Here is an 11,824-nt window from a genome sequence, read left to right on the forward strand (position 1 = left end):
TATCTGCTCTGGAAGAGATTCAGTTAAAACATGTATTGGTTTTGTAATTGTTTTAATTCCTGGTTCATATATCAATTTTTAATAAACCACTGAAAAGACTAGATTATAAAAAATACAGTATATAAAATTAAACTGGCCATTTCATCAGCATGCTCATTTTGTATATGCACTTATTCTAAAGTACACATTTTTTAATTTTAAGAACTAGGTAAGTCATTAAAGATTTCAGTAAAATTTCTGTCTTTCAGGTTCACTTACCACTACCAATACATTCTACCAGTGATATTTCTACAATACATTTTGTAATTTGTTTGTTGAAATCTAGCTTCTTTTTATAGAACATACCCACAAAAAAAAGAGCAAGAAGCTGTACGTAGTTTAAATTTTTTAATCACATTTGAAGCATTTTTGGTATAGATAGAAAGAGCAATGATGTAAGAGATATATAAGAAGAGTAATGTATTTGAGAGGAAAAATACGTTCGTTCCCCAAAAGCAAAATATTCCCATTGAGCTATGCAAAACTCAAAGCTACTTAGGCTGAACAGACTTGATAAAAATCTTGACAGGAATTTTATATAAAACCAACATTACTTTCTCAAATAACTAATATAATAAACTAATAACATAGTAAACTATTTTTTTATATTAACAGGGAGTTTCAATCTGGTTTGAAAGTAGCTCACCACCTTAGAGGATAGTGATTGAATAATTTATTTTGCACAGTGAAAGGGAGCCAGTTATATAAATCTTGTTGTGGTATGATAATCTGCACTTTCAAGCTTTTTCATAAGAGAAAGTTGTATAGCATATAAGGAAAAAAATTGTTTTTATCCTTTATACCTGTCACAAATAATGGAACTTAAGGTGATGGAAATTTTGTGGGGAAAAAAAATATGAAAATTGGAATGAAAAGTGGGAAGAGAGTAAGATTTGTAAAAACTGGTAATGTGGATGTCTAACAATAATACCTAGTAAGATTTCCAAAATTAATATTTTTTAAAATATGAGTTTGATGTTAGTGCCTCATGTCATAAGTTACTTCTCAGTGATGACCAAGTACTTGTGAGCACGTTATTCTACTTGTTGAAAGATTTCCCCTAGTTTGAGACATTTGATATTCTGGTGAGAGAGAGGAGTTTTGGTATAGCATTAATCTTACTTGCTCTATGGATTACTTTTTCAGTTCGACAATGAGAGTTTTCAGGTTAATAGTTTGGCAGTTAGTTTTGTAGTTAGGGAAATAGGATAGTGGTAATTATGACAACTGTTTTGGGAAAAGAATGATGCAATTCCTAGGCTTACTGTTCCTTCTTGTGTTACATACAAGCTTATGGTTCTATAAAACTAAGAGCAAAATCCCATATTTTAAATACTTTTGAAGTGCTTTAAATAAAAATAGTTTAAAAATCTACCCTTGAATTAGTTTTGTGACACAATAACAAAAGTAATAATTTCTAATGTGTTGTTAACTTCATCACTGTGATTATGCTACTCTTAAATATGTGAACATGTTTTATCATTAAAATTAGAAAAATAAGGCAGTCATCCATAGGAGATGCACCTTTTTTTTAATGACTTTTAGGACATTTTTCCTGTCTCTTTTAAATTGGTTTGGACAGTTTCTTTAGTTTCCCTGTGTCTGTGTACTGTAAAGCTCATTTTATAAAACTAATGACTCCCGTGGTGGTTTATCCCCAGCCATCAGCTGAGCCCCCACCTAGCAAGAGCAACAGGTACTTTGGAAGAAATTTTATTGTTGAATATAATGTTACACGGCATGGCTATCCTTTGGGTAGACAGTTGTGTCACCTCTCAACCTCTTCCAAATCCCCAGCTGACTTGTGGAGAAGGCACAGTAAGAAACAGGGAAGGCCTTGATTCTGTTGAGCCAACAATGCTCAACAGTAACTAAAACATTAGTGGGTTACTGACACTTTTTTTTTTTCCAAATTTACAGCACCATACAGGTTGGTATGATAAAAATTAACTTCATCCCAGCCAAATCCAACATACAACTCTTACAGAAAGTGCTGTAGAGTTGATGAATATTATTATTCCTATTTCTCTTAACTGTTTGTCACAACATATGGTTGAAAATCCTGAAAATCTGGAATTAAAATCTTTATTATTTATTCATATGGAATAAGTGAAGAAAGAAACAATCACAGATTTCACAGTTCTAGCATTTACCCCGATTGGAGTGATATGCCCCCAGTCTACAGATTCTCACTTGCATTAGCTGCAAAATAAATTATTGGAAATGTGATGATTTGCTTTCAAGTCTGTCAGGCTTACATTACATGTGATTTCTATGTGCACTATGACAAATGCCTTTATGTGCTATCTGATATTGTGCGTGATTTCACTGCATAGAAGAGCCACGAGGGTTGAAATTCTCATAAATATTAATCAGGAATTAATGAACGGTGGGAGGCTTCTACATATCAGTCTATATGAGAGGAAACTTTGCATTAAATATTCCATCAACTATCTATAAAACATTCAGGAAAAGTGAAGGTAACCTCAACTATCACTTGTTATTTTGCAACAGCCTAATCATAAAAAGCAGGCTAGCTGGACACAGGTGACAGACACAATTTCATCACATGATTATGAATGGCTGTATTTTTTTAATCCTTTTAGATAACCAAGTGCTTTAGAAAGTTACAATATTATGGTAACTTAAAGTTGGGTTCAGCTGCCTATAGAACACTACTCAGATTCAATAAGTTTGCTTTACTTTGAATGGAAAAATGAAAGCTCAGCACATGCACTTACTGATTTGGTTTACACAAAATTCCTTCTAGTACCAATTTTGTGAAATGTCCCTGTTTAGTGGATCTATAGGCATTTTCTTACCCTTTTTTATTGCATACAGCTTTTTTGAATCCCCCAGACTACTAACCTGAGCAATCCAAAACTGTCATCTTGGTGACTTACAATACTGTTTTCTGACAGATTTGTGAAGTATTTATTTTTTTCTTACAGTTGCTTTTGCCTCTTCATAAGAAAGATGAAGGCCAATCTGGCAATGACAAATTCCTGAATTTAGAGACTGGTGTGTTGTCAAGGGGACGTTTGTTTTAAAAATATGTGTGTGCGTGAAAGATCAGTATTTGTCAAATTATTAATATCTCCTGTGAGAAATTTAAAATTAATTAAGATCAGAAAAAGTGTAAGATAAGTTTTAAAAACCAGCTCCTTACAGTAGATAGAAAAGTGGTGTCACAACCTCAGGCCTGCAGAAAGACAGATTCCTCTTCATACTACTCGTGAGCGTGCATGTGTGTTTGGGGCTGTGTGTGTGAAATAAGGTATCAAAACACAATTATTTCATTATATTTGAAACACGTGGCTGCTTAAAATCTCAGCAAATGAATGAGTAGCATAAGATTAAAATCTACTGTACTTATACAATTTTGGTTGTATGAGCAAAGCCAAAAAATTGGTCTTTCATATATTCACAAGCTGGAAAAGACCATGAGAACATTTTGTCTGACTTTTTTTCTATACTGTAGATTTTAAACATTTCAAATAGTCATCAAGAGATTCAGATAATAAATCTAATACTTCTGAATCTACATCTACTTTGATAGTAGATATTAGTATAGTCTTCACCAAGAGATTCCCACCACAGAAAATTAATCACCTCTCTGGTAGTTTGTTGCAATGGTTTATTGTCCCCATTGCTAGAAAAAAATTGCATATTCCTAATTTAAATTTATCTGGTTTCAGTCTGCAGTCATTATTATACTGAATTCAGACTTTTGAATAAAATAATTGTCTCCATTCCTCAAATAATTTTCACATTTTTCCTTGCCTCTGATTTTTTAATATTCCTTTTTAAAAGGGCAGAAATGAAATTATATAAAGCATTCTTAGTCTCATCTCCCCAATATAGAATACAGATATGAGTCTGTTACATTATTCTTACTCACCTCTCTCTGTATATACCTCCAAGGACCTCACAAAGGCTTTAGGGTCTTCAATTTTTTGACTCATTAGACTCAGATTTTATATTGACCTGCATGTCTGCTATGATCCTTAAATCCTTTCATAGTCACTACTTTTTAGGATATTATTCTATATGCATGTCCTGTATTCCTCACTCACATGTCAAGTTGCTCAGCTTTACACTTGGCTACCTTTGAACACATTTGCTTAAATGAGCAGCTGACTATAATAATGATTTTTTCTGTCATTATGTGTATCCTTAGTGTCATGGACAGGTATTTACTTTGAAATCATCAATGAAAATTTTGTGGAGTATCAGTATTTTTACCAAAGAGAAGCAAAAGTGCCCTGCAAAATGATGATTCTGCATTGACAACTACATTTTATTGCAAAGAAATTATTTTTCCTTCAGGTATCAGTTTTTATTCCAAGAAAGGTATGCTCTCCGGATATTAAGTTACCTTTAGATGGTTTTCTAATAAAAAATTAAATTAGTTTTGTCTCACAAAGTTATTTTTTCATAAACCTATGTTGACTGTATTATATTAATGATTTTCTGTATTTCATCTTCATATCATCTATTTTATTATTTCCCTTGGATATGCATCAAGCTATTCAGCATAGCTGGGATACCTGACTTTGTCTTATGAGAATTTCAACAACCCTTTTTTAAGACTTTCCAAATTTTTCTTTTATTCTGAGATTTATTAAAATGTTAACAGCTAGTCAACCCTTTCAAAATTATTTGGAAGAAATTATCTAACCTGACAGATATATATTCCTATAAAAAACCTGTTTATCACCTTCCTCAGTTACTAGTGGCTTGGAAAATACTTTCTCATCTTTAGGTAGCAAATATATATTTTCTAATTCTTTGTTGTGTTTTTTTTTTAACTATACCAGACATGGAATTCTCATCTTTCCTCATAAGTTTTCTTCATTTCCCCTTTTCCCTTCTGTATCTTCCTTCCAAAACTTCATTACTTTTCCATCCTTACGCCTCTGCCTAGCAATTCTCAGAGACTAAGAATCAGTCACACAAACCTCACAGGCACATGAACAGACCTCTCTTAATTTGTTCAGCTTCTCAAAACTCCAGCCATACATCTCTCACTGAAGCAGGCAGACAAACGTATCAAACACACAGCTTGCCAAATCCCTTTACATCCAAGAAGACTGGCAGCCTTGAAATGATTTTTTCCCCACTTCTTTTTATCTGTATTGTTGGGCTGTTTGGGTGTTTACACTTCTGTCCAGCTTTACTGAATTTTAATTGGAGCACAGAAATGTTACAGGCAGTATGACAGCCAAGAAAGAATTGTTTAAACAGTAGTATTGAAAAAAATCCTATTTTTCTAATGAGTTCTAATAAATTCCTTTTGGGCAGCCGTGCATCTGGTTTTGGAAAGGGTAACTCCTTTATGAAGGTTTACTAACTTCATGCTTTCCCTTTTCTCTCACAACCAGGTCCAAAATTCTATCTGTTTTTAATATTCAAAAATTTATTTTGACAGGGTGATTTCCTATGCTCTCATTCGAAATTATATATTTTTGGTTTATGTGCTTTCTTACATGTCTTTTTCGTACCTCAGTTGCAATGGTACCTTGTAGTGTGACAGGCTAGAAACCATGTAGGGCCATAGCTAACCTGTATTCTTACCCAGGCCTTGTCAGTGGATCATTATACAGCCTTAGGCCAGTCATTCAGCTTTCTTTACTTGCTATAATATCTGTACAGTGCTTTGAAACCAGTAAGTAAAAACTGCTACTTAAATTCAATGTATTATTCTGCTCACATAGGTTATCTTCTAGTGTACTCTGCTCCAAAAACATTACCTTCTAGGTTAATCTTACATCTGTGTCCAAAATAGTGACTTTTTAAAGCTTGAACTGGAAAACATTATAAAGTTAAAGGTGTTCTGTGTGTTAATGTTATAAGAAAGTGGAAATATATTTTTTCAGGGGTAGAGAAGTTGATACTTTAAGGAAGGAAAGGAGAACATATCTCGCAAACCCCTGTTTCCCATTCAGAGCTAAGTAGAAAGCAACAAATAGCACGGATAGCTGTAAATAATTGTAAGTGTACGAAGTTGAAAAGAAACAACCACAGGAAAAAAAAATATTAAACTACTCCTTGCACAATTTAAAATACATTGTAAATGGACGTTCAGGTATAACTGATTATCAGAATACGTATGATTATCTGCTGCAGTGTATAAAATGAAGTTTCTTAATAGCTTCAGAGCAAGGGGCGGTAGACCTCCTAAGTGTAATAAATACAGCATCAGGATAAGATAGTCAGAATCTTGAAGCCAGTTTCAATTAAACTCAATTACCAAAGCTGAAGCGACTGTTTACATCGCAGGAACAATCTGCCCAAGATACTGTAAGCTTCTTACTTGTGGCCTTTTGAACTGTGAACTAAATGTTACAAAATGATAGACAAAGCTGCATAAGAAACCAGAATGCTGAGGGAAGTTTTGATCGAAGTGCTTGAGACAGGATATGTTATCAGCTGATTTATTTGCTGATTAGATCTACAATAAGAATGTGATTAATCATAGGGATCTGGAGTCCCATGCTGTGGACAAGCATCCTTTATTTTAAAATCTGCCTGTGCTAGTCAGAAGGTTTATACCCACATTCTTCTGTGACTCCTAAACTATTTCATTCACACCAAGTAGGTTATTCAAAAAAACATTTAGAGCATTTAAATGATTTCACAGTGACTAGATTCATCTTAATGACATGCATTGTGGAATGCTTATGCAAACCTCTTAACTGGCAGAGTTTAGGGGATTTGTGTGGCAGAAGGTACCACCAGGTAATGAGAAACTAAAGAACAAACCAATGACTGTGCTCCTCCGTGGGGAAAGCTAGATGTCAAGTGTGAGTCTTTGCACACCTTCAAGTATGTTACCCTTAGGGAAGGTATACAAGACCCTTTCCTTCACTTCAGAGAACAAACTCAGTTCCAGGAATCAAGGGGTTTACACAATCGAAGTTATCATGAGCTGTGGTTCAAAAACATGTATGCTAGAAATAACATTTGAGAAGCAAATATTAGTGAATTATGTATTCCTCTTGAAATCAATAACATTTGAATGCAAAAATATCACATAAATTGATCACTAACACTGCTTAATCAAATAATAATAAGCAAGGGAAATTTCTTTGAATCAAATTGATTTAAATCCTTCATTTTAATCACATTTTGAATCAGCAAGTAAGATTTGCTGATTTAGATAATTGATGCTAATCTTGTTTTGCATTTGTATTTTACTTCAGAAAAAAAGAGTAATTTTTATGAGCTGGAATAATCTTTGGAAAAAAAAAAAAGATTGGCAGGCAGCATAAAGATTTCTTTTTCTTTCTTGTCCAGGTGGCATATGATAAATGAAAACAGTTCTTTTAGGGTTTGACCAGTTTAAAATATATTTTTTTAGATTCTTAAACTTGTTTTGTGGTAGAAAATGATTTAAAATTTTTTAGGTTTTTTTTTTTTAACGATGACTTGTATTTTCTCTCAAATGGGATAGAAAATAGAGTGCAACTCAAAACATATAGTGAAATTCTAAGTCTTCCTCTATCTTTGTTACATGAAGGTACCATATAATATGATAGACACATATATACAGTAAAATATATCAAATATATTAAAATGTTAAATGACTGATTTATTACAGAAAACAATTTATAACTATGCTTAATACAGCTACTGAAAACAATAGGCCAAACTTTCAGAAATATATATTTAATCATATAGATGATGTCTGGTGAGATTTTCAAAATCACAGTATTGATTTTATGTGTGTTTATGCATATTGGAAAATTTCACTTGGATGTAAGTTTGTGTTTTAGTGCCTACATAAGCTAAAAACACCTCTGTGAGAGCCCTTTCTTTCCCTTTTAAATAAGATTTCCTATGCTTTCCCATTACTATATATTGGTACACTGAAAGAGAAAAATAATGTTTTCAAACCTAGTCAGCTTGCCAAACTCAAACAAAAAATATTTTCTCTGTGTTTGCTTCTGAAACTGAGATCAAAACGAAAAAATGTCTATGCTGTGTACTAATATTAAAATAGATTAAATAATATCATAACAGCTGAAAATAAAGTTATTCAGTACTTGTCATCACAATGACCTAAAATTAGATATTTTCCCTTTTTCCTATTGTGAGTGTCTGTGGATAGTTCACTGATTGTTGCTCTACAATGGAGGTTGTTATGTAAAAGATAATCAATAAACCAATTCTATCATCCTTTTGCAGCCACTGCTCATGTGTAACATTTAACAGTTATTTAACATGGAGACATTTGAAATGTCAGTGGTGTTTGCTATTTAACATTTTCTCTTACAGGATGATTCTATACATAACACAACACAAGTCTGTTTCTTATAACTGAAAAATGCTTACTAATTAATAATGGAATCAGGAATCAATGACTTTATGGCTACCCAAAAAGATTAAGAAAAAGATGTTAGGTTGTCAAAAAAGCTAAAAAAGCGTTTCTGCCTGATGACCCTAGTCTTTCTCTATGGTAGAACAGCAGACCTCATGAATAGGAAAGTAACAGCAATTGCTATCTTGATGTAACTTCCAAAAAAGACTCACTCACCCTTTTTCTAACCAAGATGATTGAATTCAGACTACATATATTTATAAGTGGCTGAATAATCAAAGACAAAAATGATCTCACAATCAGCTCAACTTGTAATCACAGGTAGACTTATGTCAGGGGAACTGACAGAACAGTGTTTTGAAACCCTTTTCGCTTGTTATTTTGGTGATTCACTGATTAGTAAATACACTGGGGTTGCAAGTATAGTGTGAAAATGTTGTGTTATTGTCAACTTAATTGTTGGAATATTCTATCTGACATAGGGATTTATATCAACAGAATGTGAAAGGTATTTTCAAATCATGTATATAAGCATGCAGCTTCATTCTTAGATCAACGATTCAGAGGAAAATGTCAAGAAATGTGCCAAAGGAAAATAGCTTTTTGGGAAAAGTGCTGTGAGAGCTACTTAGATAAGCAAAACTAATATACATGACTCCATAATATTTAGAATTATGGTTTTTTGCACATATATATATTGTCAAATGTTTGTGCAGTCAGAACTTATACATCAACATTAAAGAATAGTCATATCGTTTATATTTAAAAGGTAATAAACAATCAGTTCTAGGATTTTAAAGTTTAACCATATTCTTGTTCAGTGAAAGTTTTTTTTTTGATGTATGGAAAAGCATAAAGGGTCATTTAAATTGTAAGAAATATGATACTTGAATAGTTAGGGGGCATAAACTTAAATCCTTTTATGCTATTAATTTCTACTGAATTAAAATAAGGAAGATTCAGGTAATTATCTGAATAAAAATGAGCACTGGGTTAAGCTGATGTTCTCAAGAAAATCAAAGAACTGTATGAAGCAAATTCAAATATTTTGGATGTGCTGTCTATTGATACTCAGTCTTTTTCTCCTTCCTGGTTTTTGTAAAAGTTAGAAGTGAATAGATATGCTAAGAGTAATATTTACCTTTTCCCCTATGTCAATAGGAAGAAGAACTTTTCCAATTAATCCGATAAATAGTTTTTAGACATTTTATTTGATGCATTCTAAATTACAAGAACACTAAAAATTAAATATTATAAACTGCTTAATATCTGAAATATCTGAAACTGAGATTTATATAGCAATACACTACTGCACATATTAACTTGTCTCCTTTCCTTATGGAGGCCTTCCTCATTCGTATATTAACTCACACAGTAGATCTAACTTTCTTTGATTTTGTGCTTTTCCTTTCAGGTTTGGATATATTCTTCATAAGGATGAACCTGTGCTCCAAAAAATTGATCTAGAAACAATGTCGTACATCAAGACAATTAGTTTAAAGGATTATAATTGCATTCCTCAGTCACTGGCTTATACACATCTTGGAGGTTATCTTTTTATCTGCTGTAAGCCTGATACTACTGGGGCTGTCCTACCACAGCTCATAGTGGACAGTGTTACTGATTCCGTGATTGGTTACAATGGCGACGTAACGGGCACACCACATATCTCTCCAGATGGACACTACCTTGTCAGCATTGATGATGCAAAAGGTCTCATGAGGATCCAGTCCATAACGATGAGAGGAGAAATACAGGATGCATTTGACATTCACACTAATTTGCACATATCGGATGTAGCTTTTCAGCCATCATTCACTGAAGCTCATCAATACAATGTCTACTGCAGCTCCAGCACACAAACTGACGTTCTCTTCATGGAGCTCTCCTCTGGCAAGGTTAAGATGGTGAAGAGTCTGAAGGAGCCCATCAAGGCAGGCGAATGGCCTTGGAACAGTAAGAACCGTCTTATAAAAGACAGTGGCCTTTTTGGGCAGTATCTCATGACCCCTTCCAAGGAATCTCTGTTTATCCTGGATGGACGGCTCAATAAGTTAAATTGTGAAATCACTGAAGTTGAGAGAGGAAACACAGTAATTTGGGTTGGAGAAGCATAAGGTTCTGTGTTAGATATTTACTGAATTAATAGTTTACAGTACACTGCACTTAAATTACACCCTTATTCAAATTTACACCATTTTAATTTTAAATTGCAGGACCCTTCTATACCATTATTTCTTTGACTTGAATGCAATTTGAATCAACTTCCACATAAAAGTTACTAAAACAGTGGCTATTTGATAACGGTACTCCTTATCAATTATCAGCTGAAATTGTGATGTTTGACCAAAATTACTAAATACTGAAATCAGAGGTAAGTATAATAAATTATTTTAAAGGAAGTAGGAAGAAAAACACCCCAAAAAAGCTTCAGACAATTGAATATGATACTTTGCGTTTGTAAATGGAAGACTTTAATATGATTCAAATTTTTGTTTGGTTTGCTTCAGACACAAAATAATAGCTGTTGTACAACCTTTGACTCCTTAAACTGAAATGTTATGTCCTGTTTTGTCCAGTCCACTGTTAAATTTTTTGTGCCTTGAAGCGAAAGTCTCACAAGAAAGATAAACATAGAAATTATAAAATTTATTCCCACCTTGGCTACAGGATTGCTTCTCATTGGAAGGAAAGTTTTGGTATCAAATTTCTAGTCTCAAGTTGTGGAACATGTATGGAGAGAAGAAAAAAAAAAGAGAGAAATTATATTTGCAGTGTTTTCCAATCACTGCATTTTGGAATTTATTTTTATGGTGAGTCTTAGTGAGAGAGCTGCTTGCAGAGCTTAACCTTTTTTTTTAGAAAAAAATAGATATTAGATTTTTCAGCTATCACAGGGTTGCATCAGCAAGGGATTTCAGGTCTACTGAAGAGAAATATCTCACATCCTTTCAGAGTAAACCACATCCTAAAACCTGGCATCACAAAGCTTCACTTATATCATTGAGGAAATTGTTAATTAAAACTAAAGAAAACGCATTTTAAGAAAATGAAACCACAGAGACTGAAGTCTACAAGTAGATAACATTTTTCCTTATTCATTGTACCATTGATCCACATTTTTTAAACCATTTGGTTAGCTCAACAGGTTTTCTATTCCATGCATCCAATTGGATTAGCACAAAAAAAAATCAACAAAAACTTTGTATCTTTTATAGTTTGTTTACTTAGAATTCTAATATTTACACTGGTTAAATATGTAAATGGAAAAAATAAGTTTCCCAGAAGTAGAGTAACAAATCAATAGGATCAGAAAGCCAGCAGTAAACAACTATCCAGACTCAGAGCAATGACTTAGAAGTTTGGAGTATTTATTTTTATTATGGTTTTGCTAAAGAATGCTTATAAGCTTAAACTGAACTCTGTTTACTGAAGGCAATCAAAAAAAAATCTTTTTTTAAA

General features: G+C 33.0%; 1 protein-coding gene across 5 annotated transcripts in view; it reads left to right on the forward strand.

Annotated features, from left to right (window-relative positions):
• FSTL5 (follistatin like 5) overlaps positions 1 to 11,117 on the forward strand; it is a 286,784-nt gene extending 275,667 nt beyond the window's left edge. For all 5 annotated transcript variants that reach the window (XM_032686689.1, XM_032686692.1, XM_032686687.1 and 2 more), the window contains one exon: positions 9,777 to 11,117. In XM_032686689.1, the coding sequence (XP_032542580.1) occupies positions 9,777 to 10,479 (703 nt within the window). In that variant the 3' untranslated portion in view covers positions 10,480 to 11,117. The remainder of the gene's footprint in view (positions 1 to 9,776) is intronic.
• The last annotated feature ends 707 nt before the right edge of the window (positions 11,118 to 11,824 follow it).

Source organism: Chiroxiphia lanceolata, chromosome 4, assembly GCF_009829145.1.
Source record: "Chiroxiphia lanceolata isolate bChiLan1 chromosome 4, bChiLan1.pri, whole genome shotgun sequence".
Lineage (NCBI taxonomy): Eukaryota > Metazoa > Chordata > Aves > Passeriformes > Pipridae > Chiroxiphia > Chiroxiphia lanceolata.